The following is a 17,398-nucleotide window of genomic DNA, read 5'->3' on the forward strand; positions in this document are numbered from 1 at the left end:
ACACTGGCTACTCAGGAGATTGTGTGACACCCATCTCCTGTCACTTTGTCTTTAGAATAAACTTCAGTTGTGTGCAAGCCTTTACTGAGAAAGGAGTAGACATCTAACTCTGTGTTCAGTGTGACTCTTCAAGCGCGCACTCGGCCTATATTAGTTCAGGTACAAGCAATCAAATAGATCTCGCTTTATGGGATCACCCTCACACTAATCCCAGGGGGTAGGTGGATCCTCCAGGTCGTAAGTTCTATAGAAAAGGGCTTTCAATGCCCAAAGTCATTTGAACAGTTTTGGGTGGAGGAGAATGTTGTGGTCTAGAGGCAAAATGGTGACCATGGTAATACGGCCGGACTACACCACCGATAAAGCAGCCACAGCCGGTGACTGAGAGGAATCTGTGACTTCTCTGCATTCAGTGGTTACTACTCACCTGGGTAGTCATATGTGGGAATCTCCTCTTTACACCACTCATCATCTCTCACATATGTCTCTGTAGGATTAATATGGGTCAGATCTTCACCCTGAAACAAATATTGTAAAAGTCACAGACAGATGGAGAAGTCCCATCTATGATCAGCTCTAATCCTGCCATCTCCACCGTTCTCATCACACAAGTATAAAACATATAATACTGGTGGATAAAACAAGACTGAGCACAAGACCTTCACAGCCGTCTACACATCATAGGGGAGATCTCCTGACACCTTCTCTCCATCTACATGATGATCCTGAGGAGCACTGGGATCTTCTTGTTTACAGTCCTGTGGAAGAAGAGGACGGGGACATCTCTCTGGTGTTGTCCTGTTACTGGATAGATCTGGAGGAAACACATACAGGGACTGAATTCATTCTCTACATACAGATAATTATAGGCCGTGTGTATTTAGTCCTGTCTATTACCTGGAGATGTGAGGGGCTGGGGAACCTCCATTATGACGTTCTTGTACAGATCTTTGTGTCCTTCTAAATACTCCCACTGCTCCATGGAGAAATAGACAGCGACATCCTGACACCTTATAGGAACCTGACACACACAATGATACCGTCATCCCCCGATCCCTTCATAGTGTTACTGTATAATGTCCCAGCATTCCCAGCAGTGTCACCTCTCCAGTCAGCAGCTCAATCATCTTGTAGGTGAGTTCTAGGATCTTCTGGTCATTGATGTCCTCATGGATCAGGGGGTGAGGTGGAGGCCCCGTGATTGGGCTCAGGGGTCTTCCCCATCCCTCAGACACAGGGTCCTGACAGTGATCACTAGAGGTCTTCTTCACCACTGTGTAATCCTGGTAATGGAGAGACACATTAATAAATCTCACTACAGACATTTCCAGAGTCCTCACCTCTCCAGTTCTGTCCATCTGTTATTCCCATAGATAAGAATGATGTAATGTGACGTCATCAGAATCTCTCACCTCTCCAGTGAGATGGAAGAGGATCTCTAGGGTGAGGTGTAACATCCTCTCCGCCATCTTGTCTCTGTCCATATCCATCCTTGATGGGTAAATCAGGAGAATTCTCTTCTGTAGAAGATCTTCACTGAGAGGATCCGATATTGTAGAGACCTGAATGAGAAGAAGATGATCCGATGTAACATCATAAGAATCCTGTGTAATAATACAATTACTGGAGATAATAAGGGAAACATATGAGGAGATTTATTATCTTACAGGGTTTAGTTTTCTTCCCTGACATCTACTAATAAAACCTATATATTTAGGCCACAGACAACAAGCAGTTTCCTCCTCGGAGTCGGCAGCTGAACACGTTCCTCATAGACTCATCTTCCATAACGCTAATTATCGTCTCATTACCGACACTGGAATCGGCATTAGCAATACTGCAGGAGAGATTCATTACACGCGACATGAGAAATAACTCCTTCATGATGAGGACGACATCTTCATCTTCTACTACGGCTCTAGAGACAGATTTGGCCAGAGTCGGTCACTGACTCCATCCCCACCGGCCGTCTATATGAAGGTTTCCCGTCTTCCCCGCACTGGAATCTTCTCTCACGTTAGATCTCAGCTCTGAGTCACACACAGAAGTTTGAGGCTTTTAGAAAAGATTTTTAGTTTCCACAAACACAACAGACAGAAATGATCTGATCCCAAAGTCTCCATGTACAGTGATTTATGGGGTTTATTTCTGGCCTTAGGCTTTCCTATATTACAAGAAAAACTCCAGAAAAAGCCGATATTAAAATGTTTCTAAGGAAAATTGGCTCCAACAATTCTTGTAAGAAGAAAAAAAAAAATATGTAAAAAGCAGAAGACACATTTTATAATTTTTAATATGTTAAACATTTATTAAAAAGAAATGATTCTTTTTGGGCCCCAGAACATAGATGTACACCGCAGGGACGGCACAGATGAGGCTTCAACAAAAACTCTGAAAAGCAAACATGACATCTAAGAAGGTGTGACAGAGTTTGGCTGAATGCCCCCCGCCTCCAAGTACTCGATAGTATGGGGCGGCCTAGTTACTGCGATACTTACATGCCTAATAATGGGGTCTGTAATAATGTATGAAGGTCTATTCGGCCGTGCCAGAGACAGCGTCCAATAAGTTACCTTATAACGCCCCCATACACATTAGACTAAAATTCCATGAAAGCACTGATTTCGGGGGGTTTGGCCGACCATATAATGTATTTGGGGGCCTCCCGACAGATGATGTCAGGGCAGAGAAGGATCCGGCATCCTGAATTTCAGAGGATAATCCGTTTGTTCTTCCTGTAGATAATCCTCCTCTAGAGGAGTCTGGAGGCGACTCTCTCATACAGACCACAGGAAAGCTGGAATATTTGTGTGTATGGGGGAGTCGGGAGAGATCGCCGTCTGCCAAATGTCCGTTCAGCCAACTCTGATCTCATGTGTATGGGGCCGTTAGTATTACACTGACAGTCAGAGATGATACACAGCACTACAGTAGTACAGGGCATCACCGGAGCCATCAGAGGCTTGTATGTTGTATGATCGCACTGATAAGAGGGGTTTAAAAAAGGTTTAAAGGGGAAAAAAATATCACAGTTTCACCAACAAGAAATATCCATCACTATATGGAAAGCAGAGTCACTGCACAATGTTAGTTACATCACGTCCATAACTACTTTATTATACTCTATTATCCTGTACACAGTGGAGTAGATAGAAATCACAGGTCCCACAGCAATAGCTGGAACTGGACCCTCCAACCTAAACAAAAAAAATCTCTCCCTCTATCTATATACACGGTTAAAAAAAATAATGGGAACACTTAAACAACAGAATATAACTCCAAGTAAATCAAACTTCTGTGAAATCAAACTGTCCACTTAGGAAGCAACACTGATTGTCAATCAATTTCACATGCTGTTGTGCAAATGGAATAGACAACAGATGGAAATTATTGGCAATTATCAAGACACCCTCAATAAAGGAGTGGTTCTGCAGGTGGGGACCACAGACCACATCTCAGTACCAATGCTTCTGGCTGATGTTTTGGTCACTTTTGAATGTTAGTTGTGCTTTCACACTCGTGGTAACATGAGACGGACTCTACAACCCACACAAGTGGCTCAGGTAGTGCAGGTCATCCAGGATGGCACATCAATGCGAGCTGTGGCAAGAAGGTTTGCTGTGTCTGTCAGCGTAGTGTCCAGAGGCTGGAGGGGCTACCAGGAAACAGACCAGTACACTAGGATATGTGGAGGGGGTCGTATGAAGGCAGCAACCGAGCAGAAGGATCACTACCTCCACCTTTATGCAAGGAGGAACAGGAGGAGCACTGCCAGAGCCCTGCAAAATGATCTTCAGCAGGCCACAAATGTAAATGTGTCTGCACAAACGGTGAGAAACCGACTCCATGAGGATGGTCTGAGGTCCCGACATCCACAGGTGGGGGTTGTGCTCACAGCCCAACACCGTACAGGACGCTTGGCATTTGCCACAGAACACCAGGATTGGCAAATTCACCACTGGCGCCCTGTGCTCTTCACAGATGGAAGCAGGTTCACACTGAGCACATGTGACAGCCGTGACAGAGTCTGGAGACGCCGTGGAGAGCGATCTGCTGCCTGCAACACCCTTCAGCATGACCGGTTTGGCAGTGGTCAGTAATGGTGTGGGGTGGCATTTCTTTGGAGGCCGCACGATGTTGGGCTGTGAGCACATCCCCCATGGAGACACAATTGTGCCTTTACCTGGAGATAAATTCCCAGTGGGGGCAATTTCCAAAATGCAATAACTTAAGTGGGGAATTCAGCTCTTTTCTCTCTTAAGGGATCTGTATATGGAGTCTACAAACTACAGTGGGGAAAATAAGGATTTGTTACGCTGCCAATTCTGGGGCTAAAGTCACATTTTTGTGAGGAAAAAAGTAAAATTGTCGTTTTTTTCCTTCCACATTGCTTAAATTCCTGTCACACTATCCAAATTCAGATATTGTCCTGTCAGAAAAGAGAATACAGGGAGCGAAAGGGTTAATAGGACTCACAGGAGGAACCGGTCCAGAAAGCAGAAGATCCAGGAGTGTCTGCCTCATATATGACTGCTCTGTGCACACAGGACCTGTGATGAGGTGACAGGAGGGGAGGAGTCAGGGGTCACATGATCAGGTGCCTCAGTGTGTGCAGGACTCAGTGTGCTGGAGGACTCCCGATAATCAGCTGCGTGTGTCACGCTGTGTGATAGTCACAGCACCTGCATGGAGGGCGACACATGCAGCTGATTATCGGGAGCGCTCCAGGGATCCGGGGTCCCGATGCAGCTATTCGGTAAGCGATATTAGCCAATAATAACTTCTCCCACGATATTCGCTCATCTCTAGTAATAACAGCTCAAAGACATTCACCGAACTTTTCATTAAGTTTAATAGTAAGACCCTATTAAATATTGAGCACCAACGGGATGGAGCATTGACAGCGGCATGTAAAAGTGTGGGCGCCCCGGGTCAAAATGACCGTTATTGTGAGCAGTAGTAAGATGAAGATGAAATGATCTCTAAAAGGCCGAACCTCTAAGATGACACATGGCCTTTGTATTTTAGGCAAAAATAATAATAAAAAATAAATATATAGACTTTTTTACAATTTCATAATTGTAAAAAGGAAAAAGGGGCGATGCAAAACTTTGGGCACCCTTGGAGATTTGTGTACTGAGATAATTATGATCAAGATTTCACACCTTAATTAGCTTGTTAGGGTTATGGTGAGATCACATAGTGACCAGGAGCTACAGTCTGAGGAAAGGGCTAAAAAGCCTTCACTAGACCCCTGTACTGCTGTATAATGAGACCCAGGCTTTATAGTGAAGGGACAGGAGTGAGGGCCTGTTCCCAGGAGCTACAGACTGAGGAAAGGGCTAAAAAGCCTTCACTAGACCCCTGTACAGCTGTATAATGAGGCCCAGGCTTTATAGTGAAGGGACAGGAGTGAGGGCCTGTGCCCAGGAGCTACAGTCTGAGGAAAGGGCTAAAAACCATTCACTAGACCCCTGTACAGCTGTATAATGAGGCCCAGGCTTTATAGTGAAGGGGCAGGAGTGAGGGCCTGTGCCCAGGAGCTACAGTCTGAGGAAAGGGCTAAAAAGCCTTCACTAGACCCCTGTACAGCTGTATAATGAGGCCCAGGCTTTATACTGAAGGGACAGGAGTGAGGGCCTGTTCCTAGGATCTACAGACTGAGGAAAGGGCTAAAAAGCCTTCACTAGACCCCTGTACAGCTGTATAATGAGGCCCAGGCTTTATAGTGAAGGGACAGGAGTGAGGGCCTGTGCCCAGGAGCTACAGACTGAGGAAAGGGCTAAAAAGCCTTCACTAGACCCCTGTACAGCTGTATAATGAGGCCCAGGCTTTATAGTGAAGGGACAGGAGTGAGGGCCTGTTCCCAGGAGCTACAGTCTGAGGAAAGAGCTAAAAAGCCTTCACTAGACCCCTGTACAGCTGTATAATGAGGCCCAGGCTTTATAGTGAGGGGACAGGAGTGAGGGCCTGATCCCAGGAGCTACAGTCTGAGGAAAGGGCTAAAAAGCCTTCACTAGACCCCTGTACAGCTGTATAATGAGGCCAAGGCTTTATAGTGAAGGGACAGGAGTGAGGGCCTGTGCCCAGGAGCTACAGTCTGAGGAACGGGCTTAAAAGCCTTCACTAGACCCCTGTACAGCTGTGTCGGGATCCCTCAGATTACTCTTTCATCTGAAGGACCGATGTTCTTAGGTGTGAAGCATCATATGTCTCTAATTAAATCAGCTCCGTCGAGAAGAACTACACAGACACCAGCTGTATAATACCACTCAGGATGCCTCCAAGACGCCTCTGGCTTATCAGTTAGGCTTCCGTCTTTTATAGTAAAGAATTTAGACATTTACAGACATGCGCAGTACAAATGATTTTACAACTTGTTTTCTACAAAGAAAGTCACTTAGGCGAAAAAGCAGAGGTATTTGACCTTGGTTCACAAGGGAGATGTCTGAGACATCTCCTCGAAGATAAGGTTTTAAACAAGAGAATGCAACATAGACAGAACTCAATTTAACTCCTTCAGTTCCTATCATTCCCCCCTTTGACATCTTCATTTTCCACAATCTGGAACACTGGATCCTGCAACAACAGCGGATAGTGGCTCGTTCACCAGGTACTATCCCAGGCCGACGGGTTGCCTGAGGGAGACAGGTCTTCTACCTTCTCCATCCCCCAGATACTGAAGCCACGTCCATCATTGCAAGAGTACGCTCCTTCATGCCAGAAATGAGATGTCAATCTAGGACTCAAAGGAATAATAGTTAAATTCTTGTTGTTTACAGTCAAACTTCCTTATCTATTTCTACATCTTTTCTTGCATACAGAGATACACCAAAAAACAAGTTTCAATAGCACATATATTACGAAGATACAAACAACAATGATTTTGGACAGCAACGGTGGTGTTCAATATATCCAATATATCCCATATTTGGTCATCTAAGTAATCTGTAGCCCTGACTAATTTATCCCACATTTGAGTAATCATAGGATAAATAAAAATAGAGCTGACAATTTTATTAGCCACACTCATCTGCACTATATGTGGTCTCCCAGAGAGGCGAGGTGTATTGTCAGCAGCTCTTTTGTACAACGTGTGTTTAGGTATGCTCTGAGTATTCAATTGGTCATTCGGAATAACAAAGGTAGCTGGAGTCAAACGACCCAGAGTACAAGCACCTTTTACCCCTACTGGCAACCATTTATATGCATTGTCTCCACATACCCAGAACATGTCACTAGGTAGGTCCCATAGGGCTGAATGTTGTAATACCAGTCTATGAACTAAATCTATGAACGCAGATACATTCTGAAGCATACACCAATTTGGAAGTTGTCCTAAAGGGCTACAATACCCTACATCGGGATTTCCACAGGTGGGAGTTCCTTTCTCATATCCAGATGACTCGTTGCAAGGTATATTACCTGAAATGTTAAAACAAGTTTCATTATTGCCCTGGGGAAATAAATTGGAATACTCCCAGGACGTGTTATGCAACCTTCTTTCTAGCAGTATTGGTTTGAAGGCATCAGTAGAGTGGGAAGTTACATTAAAACTAACTTGTAGGCCATACATTGGAATTTGCCCCAGGTAGGTTAATCGAGTTCTATTCCTGGGTACCCAAGCCCCCCCTTTATATGCCAGATATTGAAGGTATGTATTACTTCCTGAAAGATTACCCTGCCACCAAGGGTATCCTACCCATCCCACAATAGGTATTCCAACAGTTGTGTTCCATAACTTCACATTATTTGTGGCATTATTAGCAAGTGTATCAGAACAACTGGTCCAGGCAAATAATTCCTCGGGTGGCACAGGAATAACAAGGAACGGAATACTAGTGGCTGATACTGGTGAATGTGTGCAGATCCAGCAAATGATTTGACCAATCATTCAGTAATTTTTCATGATGTTGTATAAACTTATTATTCAAGGACATTGGAGAATTTAGATTGTCCCACGCAGCTACCATTATTACAGATAATGCAACAAAACCAAACCAAAACATTATGCACTCTTATGCTTTGTTAACTCCTGTGGCTAGTTTGCAATGCGATGCGTGGATCCAGGTTGGTCGTCCTTCCAACTTAACAGAAGTAGGCGTTATTAGGAGTACTTGGTAAGGTCCTTGATATCGGGGTTCAAGGGTCTTTCTGGAGTGTTTCTTGACATATACGTAATCACCAGGTTGTAGACAGTGAGTTCCTTCCACACTATCTGGATCTGGAATGGAAGAGAAAACTAGAGAATGCATTTGAGTTAAATGCTTTTGCAACTGGATTACATAACTTGTCAAATTATCCACATTAAGTGTTAAGACCTGTGGGTAGTACAACCCTGTGTTCGGTGGTCTTCCAAACAGTATCTCGAAGGGTGACAGTTTAGTTTTCCCCGTGGGTGTGTACCTTACTGAGAATAATGCTAATGGGAGACACTCTGGCCATGGTCTATGGGTCTGCTCCATGGTTTTCTGTATTTTCAATTTCAGTGTCCCGTTCATTCTTTCTACCTTCCCTGAACTCTGTGGGTGGTAGGGTGTATGAAATGCCTGTTCTACACCTATCATTTGCATTACATTTTGCATTACCTCAGCAGTAAAGTGTGTACCTCTGTCTGAGTCAATTGTTTCAGGGACACCGAATCGTGGTACTAGTTCCATCACCAGTTTCTTTGCAGTGGCTCGAGCTGTAGCCGTTTTCACCGGGTAGGCCTCTGGCCATCCAGAGAAGAGATCTACACATACTAGGATATTTGCATACACTCCTACCTTGGTAGCTGTATGTCGTCAATCTGCCGTCTCTGAAACGGGTAGAGAGGCCTAGGTGTCGCTTTCTTAGGGACTTTTACTGTTTTACCTGGGTTGTGCTGTGCACAGATGAGGCATGATTGTACAAGTTTCGCGGCTGCGCAACTGAAGCCAGGAGCGATCCAGAAGGCATCTACCATGGCACACATGTGACTTTTTGAGGTGTGATTGGGGCCATGTGCTGCTTGCGCCATGATTGGGAACAGGGACTTTGGTGGGCACATTTTATCCTTATTCTCCCATACTCCATTTGAGTTCAGCTCAGCTCCCAGTCTCCCCCGGTGTACCTTCTCTGTTTGGGCAGCCTTTTGCTGGAGGGATTTCAGGACATCTAGACCCAATGTGGCTGGAATACGCTGACTCCCCGCCACCGTCCACTGCTCTCTCTAGGCCGCCTTGTGCTATTTTAGCAGCCTCGTTCGCCCTTCTATTGCCCTCTACCTCCACGGAGTCACCTTTGTGTGTGCTTTTACCTTGACAATGCCAACCTGGACTGGTAACATCAATGCCTCCATCAATTGTTTCACCAGCTCTGCATTTTTAATGGGCTTCGAATCTGTGAAAATATTAGCGACTTTACCTGCAGCGGCTCTACACGCCTCAGTGAGTGCCTTCAACTCTGCCTCCTGCGCCGACATGTGAGGAGAGAGTGGTTCCGCTCGGATTACCTCATGTGAGGATACTACTGCATATCCAGTGTAGAATCGTCCATCCTGGTGGTATCTGGGGCCATCTACAAAAAAGAAACTCAAAGTCTGCATTAGGAACAGGTTTTTCATGAATGTGTGCAAACCCAACTGTCTCCTGACTCATCAGTTCTATGCAGACATGTTCATGCGTCATGTCAAAGTATCCTTCCTCACTTGCCAATACGGTCACCAATTCCCCCTTTTCTGAATCCACAGGCAGGAGGGTGGCTGGATTCAGAACGTTACATCTTTTGAGGAGTGACATACTCAGGAATTAGTAGAGCACACTCAAGTCGGAGCTGTCTGGCCCTAGACAGATGTTTTGGTTGAACTTGTAGGAGTATGGCATGGATGTCATGTGGGGAATAGATTGTCAAAAGAAACGTCAGTGTCATCTCACATGCCTTCCCTATTACGTCTCCACTTTTTTCCTTGTGCTCCAGCATACATGACAGGTCGTTTTATTATCCTTGTTTGCTCAATTTCTTTAGCTACCTTAAGGAGGTCTTTCGGATCTACATGTCTCCATTCAGGTCTGGCTGTCTGTACTGCGTCTCGTAAGTCTTTGTTCATACCGTCAATGAATGCATTCACCAGTATTCTAACATCAAGTGGGTTTATGCAAATGTACCCCATGTCTGCCCATTTCAGCTGTAACCGTCCAAAGTACATCTCTACACTCTCTCCTCTTTGCTGTGTCACATTAGTCAGGAGTACAGACTGCTCTGATTGTTCCACTGCAGCCCATTGTCTTAGTGACTCACAGTACGTCTCCCCAGATTGTGCAGATTTATCATCCATGCCCCAAGCCTGATTCTTTGTCACATCTGTATGTGTCTTAATTATATGATCTAGTGCGTCACCTGCCTTTAAACTCATCAACCTCTCTAGGTCTGCCCAGGTACACTTATATGTCTGCTGTACTTCCTTTATGTGTCTGTAAAACGGGAATGGTTGGTCTTCAGGGGCAGGCAGCTGCTTCAGCAAAGCTAGCTGGTCAGAGGGGCTCCAGGGATAATACACCTGTATCTTTCTTATTCTAGTCACACTTCTAGGTTCTGATGGGGTTGGCCGTCTGATGTCTACTGTCAGCTTACTCCTCAAGGGCCAATGTCCCTACTACCCACTATCCACACTATTATGTCAGCTTCTTATGATCTTGTCTGGATAGGATTTAGTGCAATTCTCTTAGGTCAGTAGCACAGGTCACACAAGTAGCTATTCAGTCTGGGTTTGTCTGAGTCTGACCACAGTGTTTACAAGTCCATCTGTTTTGTCTGGGTCTCTGGTTACACTTTGTCAATCAAACATTCATAATACACCTTCCACACTGCTGCACATTCTCAAGCATCATTTATTCACTTGCTATTTTCTTCCCTTGTCTGTGCGTTTTTGTACATCCAAACATTCACACTCTGGTATTTTTGCCTTTTTCAATATTTGTCCCACTTGTTTTACTGCTTCCTTCCTTCTCTGTCTCTTGTAATTTGACACAATTTGCTATACAAATCAATCACACAACTAGAAGCAGGTTCAAACACATTAATGACCAAGCAATCACTTACAATTCCCTTCTAAATTAGGCACCATATCTTACTTTTAACTTCCAATCTTCAATTAAGTACTGTTGCTTTAAAATGCACAAATCTTTCAGCGTGTACCTTACGGATAGAATTACAGAGAATTTTGAGCACAGCTCACACTCAGCAGAGATAAGAGCGAAGGGAGAAGAAAAACTACGCAGCGGTATCATTCCCCCCTCCCATCAGAATGCAGCGTCGTCCTTCACAGAATTCTGTAGCTCTTTAGACTTATCAAAATCAATTTCTACAAAGAAACTCAAAATCACGGGATTTCACTGTAAGAGCAGATAACTGTATAATGAGATTAACCATGCCTTGCCCTTTTTCTGGCCAAATGCATTCAGGAAACTTTACAATGTAATGCCACATATAACACGAACTATATCATTACTCAATTCATTCAGTCTCAGATGTAGATTTGAAATATCTATAACGCATCTGTCCGGGATTCCACCACAACTAGAAAGGTCACAAATCTCTTGACACAAAAATGATGTGTGATGATTCATTCATACGTGCTCATTCACTGATTTTTTTTTTTTTTTTTTATACTCAATTACTCATCTCTCATCTTATTCAGAGGTTCTCATAGACATATATACAAGGATTCACACAGCCTGCCTATCTTGCACTTTGGATTTGATTAATACTTTTTCCAGGTTCTTTGCTGCACTACTTCCATATCTATCCTCAATTATATCACATAACCGATTTCCTTCTTCAGGTATCTTTCCCTGACTGTTCCCCATCTTATCTTTTATTCTTATCCTGTCTCTCTTGTTGTCTTCCTGTTAGTCCCCTGCCTTAGGTGGTGTATTGGGTAAGCTCAAGACTAGGCTCTACTATACCTCGTTACCTTCTTCCTAAGGTGCTAACAGGCTAAATGGAGTGTCTGTTCCTCGGTGTACTACGTGTTTCGTGTACTTATATGCTATGTAGCATCCGAACAGAAATACTCCCACAACACACAGGATTGTAAATAAAGTGTCCATCTACTGGGGTTCTTCAGTCATATCCTGTCACAGGCTCATTTCACGGTCCTGTGCTCATTCGGTCACACTCTTATCTGTCACAAGGTTTATTCGTAAAGGGTGTTGATTTAAGCTTAGGCGGTGACCTCCCCGAAAGGACGCTGTCACATGGCCCAGTTAGGCAATATCACCACTCTTTGAACGAATACCTACTGTGCAGCTTATTTGTCTACTTTCCACAACCTTTCAAATCAAAGTAGCCATTCAACAACCTCCTCTATTCCTAGTGCGGAACCGTCTATTGTGAAAAACTTGTCCGTCCGGGCTGCGCAGTATGAACTGTTCACCCAGCCTTATATTCCATAATGTCAGACCTCTCCCATTTTGATTTGCATCAGCTCTTTTTCTAAAAATAGCTGTGCACACACAGAACCTACAGTAACTTCTCATTCGAGCAGAAATTACATATGCGTGTCACACCCGATTTCCTCAGAGTTCTTATATGGACCTGATTTTACGGCCCCCTCCTCTACTAGATTCCCCTTTATACGGACCTTAGTTATAATGATAGATTATGAAGAGCAGAGAAGAGAAAAATTGATCTCTTACCTGGCCAGGTGTTTAGGTCTGCTGTTCACAATTTCATCAGTAACTGGTGTGGTCTGTAGATCGGGTAGTCTTGGAGAGGTGCCTATATCAGGTCCCTGTTTCGGGCGCCAGGAAACTGTCGGGATCCCTCAGATTACTCTTTCATCTGAAGGACCGATGTTCTTGGGTGTGAAGCATCATATGTCTCTAATTAAATCAGCTCCGTGGAGAAGAACTACACAGACACCAGCTGTATGGTACAACTCAGGATGCCTCCAAGACGCCTCTGGCTTATCAGTTAGGCTTCCGTCTTTTATAGTAAAGAATTTAAACATTTTACAGACATGCGCAGTACAAATGATTTTACAACTTGTTTTAGACAAAGAAAGTCATTTAGGCGAAAAAGCAGAGGTATTTGACCTTGGTTCACAAGGGAGATGTCTGAGACATCTCCTCGAAGAACAGATAAGGTTTTAAACAAGAGAATGCAACATAGACAGAACTCAATTTAACTCCTTCAGTTCCTATCAAAGGAATTAACTGTAAGAGATGAAATGGTATGAGTCAAAAGGACATTGAGAGAATTCTTATTTAGAGAATTCAAAAAGGACAGACATTCCTCTGGAGGGCCAGACCAAATGAAAAAGACATCGTCTATGAATCTTGACCAATATCGTACCCTATCCTGAAAAAATCTGGAAGTATATGCGATGGTGGCCTCCCACCATCCTAAAAACAAATTTGCAAATGCCGGGGCACAACGAGGCCCCATTGCCCCATTTTGAGTCTTATAAATTCTTGTGATCCTATTAGTCCTGCATGTTATTTGGGATACCAGGGTGAGATCATAGGTATCATATTGATGCACTTTATAGTTGTACCCGTGTGTTCATTTAGGTATCACATGCATATCACTCAATTCTTATTTTTGTACAGATTAGGGTTAACGATGGGTTTTGTCATTTTTGTTGCTTTTACATGTTTTTAAACAGTGGTGTGAATAAAGCTCCTTTATATATTGGTGGTGTGCAATTCCCTCGGTGGTCTCCTTGTTTTCTTCTTTTTTCATTTGAGGCGCCAATGATGCGCGGAGCAGCTGCACCCGCTCCGCACTATGGGTGAACATTCTGACCTCACAGACGCGCTCCATGAAGCCGTGTGGACGCCGGTGCTCAGGCACGCCGCTGTGCTTTGTAGCAGTCAGTGCGTTTTCTGCTCCTTTTGAGATGTGACAGCTGAGATCATTTTGATCATTGTGGCTGAGTTGATGTGTTTCTTATTGCCTGTGTTATGTGTGTAATTATGGGTATTATTCTATGAGGAATTGTCTATATATGCACCGAGCACTTCCTGCACTATATAATCACTATGACATGGAATGTACATTCTAAATGTTTTTTACCTAATTGTTGCACTGAATTGTTAACCCTTTATACACCTGTACTATCGCTATGCACATTGCTTGTAGAAGGATTTCACATCCGAAACGATGGGCATTAAAGTTCCCTCTTTTCCCTCCATGTGCTGCTGTTTCCCTGTTTCTTGCTGCATATCCTGCTATGCCAAGTGGACACTGGTCGGGGAAGCTCTTCAGTAAGGGACTGTCTTGGTGCTGGTCCAGTTTTTTCTTGTTAAATATTTTCCTGTGGAAATTTGCACTGTTCTGTTTTCTTCTATTTCTTTTTTTTTTGGCTGTGTTGTGAACTATGGATAATATTTTTGAGTAGTGAAAAGAAATCGTCCAGCTCCATGATGTGGTGAAAATATACAATTCTTTATTCACTCCAATCCATATAGTCCAGACAAGGTGGAAGTGCCAGTATGGAAAAAATGATCGCGTGCGCTACCAACGCGTTTCTGGTGACTGCGCCCCCTCAGTCAGGATGTCAGGCAATGTGACAGACAGAACTTTTACGCTGACTCCGGTCACCACACCGGTAAAGTGATTAAACAATTAACAAGGTGAAAACACATGACATACAAACACATTTAAAATCACGAAGAAAAAACATGACCTAGTAGTGCAATCAAGCGGTATTGAGCGATGCCTATAAGCTGTCACATCCTTTATCCGTAAGATTACTTTTATTTTTTATATATTTGCACATGATCTTTTTTGTTTCTTTGTCTTGTCATTGTTCTTGTGTCTTCTTGTATTCTACATATTAGCCAAACTCTTAATTTCGGAGAAAAGAGGGGAAAAGAACAGTTACAAATTATTTCTAGATATTTATTCTGTCATTTAGTAGGTCACGAGTAAATGAAAAGCTGTGATGGCGATATTTGCAATATTATCATTACTGTGACGTAAATATGAATCTATCGATTCCATTTATCCTATTTTTTTAATTATTATTTTTTATCTGTTTCACATTTTTTTCATCAATATTTTATACATATGAGAATAAAGAATAATATATTTCTGGAGTGAAACAATTCCTTACAGTTAAATCTATACCATAGATGGATACAATTTATTCAAAATTCGTGATTCATCTCTAACTGGAATTGAAGGTTTGTTTGAAGTAAAAATAAATGAATAAAAGCACATGATGTCCTCTCTTTTATTTAATCCTCGTGGTCCTCTCGTATTTAGCTTGAAGATCCACCACGCCTCTCTGCTTCTTAGTGTGGTTTCTGTATCGCCACCTCTGATCGGTTTCCCTATTTTTCCTATACCATAGACCAACAATGAGGCTACTTTATTTTTATGAACTTCAGTGAAATGCTTGGAGACTTGAGATATATTTCTACCAGCATTAAAATTCTCTGCGTCATGGATGTGCTCCCTAATTCTTGTTTTTAATGCACGTTGACTACTTCCCACATATTTCAACTGGCAGGTCGCACATTCCATGTGTTAGGGCTGGCGGAACGCACCAAATTATAAAATAATAGTAGGTGCGTTCGCAGCCCGGGGTCCACCGTGCAGAGGTGGTACACTGCTGCTAAGTAATGGCGGAAGAATTAAGCGGTGTGAAACCAGTCACACGTGGGATACGTCACAGTCACCCAATGTGAACAGGGCGAACTCTGTTACTGCACAGAGCCGCACCACTGCTGAAAGTAGATGCCGGAGCCTGTTAACTCACAGAGCTCGGCCAAAAGGGGGCACAGTGTACAGCCACAGAACTCTACCCCAAGGACACGGGGTTAGAGTCCTTCTAGGCCCACTGAACGCGTGGCGTCGCTGCCGCGAGCGCCGCTATAGACTCTGGCTATGGAGCACGTGCACTAAGGCGTGCCGAGTCCCTGGTGAGGCCAGATGCCTGACTCAACCTCAGACCTACCTACGCCTAGGCCTGGGCGCTAGCAGGCTAGGCTGCACAACACATGCGTACCAAGGGTAGGGGTTTCTTAATGAGTCATTCACCAGAGACATTCATACGTGCATACATCACTCACTCCACATAGTCTGTAAATACAGTCTATACTAGCGCATGGGCGAGCGACCATGCGGACCTTTTATAGCCACGGGCGTCCGGGACCTTCCTGGCTTCTCGGATGGGCCAATCCGAACACAAGCAGGACCTGAGCACGTGACCCTTGATCTCCAATGGGAGATCACTCCACGGGAATGCTCAGTGGCCCGACATGAGGACTTAGTCCCTGAAGAATCTCGCTGCTGAGCAGCATGCATTGTCATAGCTGTGCCAGAGGTGGCAGCAGCAAGCAAACCCATGGAGTTGGCCTGGGCAGAGCACCAGGACAGACGAATCTGCTGAGCAGGCTCCACTGTGGCCGAAGAAGAATGGGAGACTGCTTGGTGCAAGGCTCTGGATTCCTGCTGTGCAGTGGCAGGAACCCGACGCCTAACACCATGACATAATCAATATTTTTAGATTTACAGTATATAAAATCCTTGATTTCATAAAAATGTTCATTATTCCAATCCCCAAATTTGCTACATTTGTTGGTGTACCTACACATTTTACATGAATTCGCACCACATTTATGGAAACCCTTCGTATTTAACCAATTGGTGATTTGTTTCTGTGAGTCATTAAGAAAACTTGGTGACAAACTTTGTTTAATAGAGGGCGCTTTTCTTGAGACAATTCTAAAACCTTTTTTTTATAATTTTCTCAATCTCAGGGTCTCCTTTTGAAATGGACAAATTGTCCCTAATAATTTTTTTGATAGATGAGAATTGATTACTAATTTGTAACACTAAAGTTACAGGGTTAACAGAATTACCAATCACATTTTGTTGCTTTTTAAAAACAGATTTTTTTGCCATAATTTTTTCTAAGCTCCATTTATTGTAACCTCTTTTACTCAAGCGCTTTTTGATATTAGACACTTCTCTCTCATAGTCCCAAGACTTGCTACAATTGCGTTTTGCACGCGTCATTTCACCTACCGGAACACTCTTGATAGTGTGTTTCGGATGGTGACTTTTGGCATGGAATATTGTGTCTCCAGCCTTGTCCTTTCTGTGAGTGCATGCTACAATAGGTTCATTAGTTATTCCCTCTAATTTTAGATCCCAAAAATCAATACTTGAATTTTCATGTCGTACCATGAATTTGAGATTTAACGAATTACAATTCAGATATAAATCAAATTCCTGAATGATGGATGGATGTTACAGAACCCCCCAGCACCCCAAATAGAAGATGCATGTATGATAGGTGCAATGTGGGGTGCATACCCTTAATGCAGCAACCGACTGGCTGCGACTCCTGGGCAGAGGTAAACGAGATATCCAACTTCTGACCTCCCACCACCTTTGTAAATCCCACGGTAAATGATCGGGG

The 17,398-nt window shown here is 43.6% G+C and overlaps 1 protein-coding gene across 1 annotated transcript; it reads right to left on the minus strand.

Annotated features, from left to right (window-relative positions):
- Positions 1-671: 671 nt before the first annotated feature.
- LOC141076221 (uncharacterized) lies at positions 672-17,163 on the minus strand. The gene is made up of 4 exons (XM_073563578.1): positions 17,002-17,163; positions 1,104-1,283; positions 898-1,021; positions 672-814 (listed from the first exon to the last, which is right to left on the minus strand). The coding sequence occupies exons 1-4, from the start codon at positions 17,161-17,163 to the stop codon at positions 672-674; spliced, it is 609 nt and encodes a 202-aa protein (XP_073419679.1).
- Between the last annotated feature and the right edge of the window lie 235 nt (positions 17,164-17,398).

This window comes from Dendrobates tinctorius, unplaced genomic scaffold, assembly GCF_039654945.1.
Source record: "Dendrobates tinctorius isolate UK_male_01 unplaced genomic scaffold, ASM3965494v1 ptg000395l, whole genome shotgun sequence".
NCBI lineage: Eukaryota > Metazoa > Chordata > Amphibia > Anura > Dendrobatidae > Dendrobates > Dendrobates tinctorius.

What these genes read in the sequence shown, in the direction of transcription:
- LOC141076221 (XM_073563578.1), bottom strand. Translation starts at nt 17,163, where the DNA reads ATGGTACGACATGAAAATTCAAGTATTGATTTTTGGGATCTAAAATTA. An exon ending in TTGAGCTGCTGACTGGAGAG is followed by an intron (nt 1,022 to 1,103) that starts GTGACACTGCTG and finishes TGTGTGTGTCAG; the next exon opens with GTTCCTATAAGGTGTCAGGA. An exon ending in CCAGCCCCTCACATCTCCAG is followed by an intron (nt 815 to 897) that starts GTAATAGACAGG and finishes TGTTTCCTCCAG; the next exon opens with ATCTATCCAGTAACAGGACA.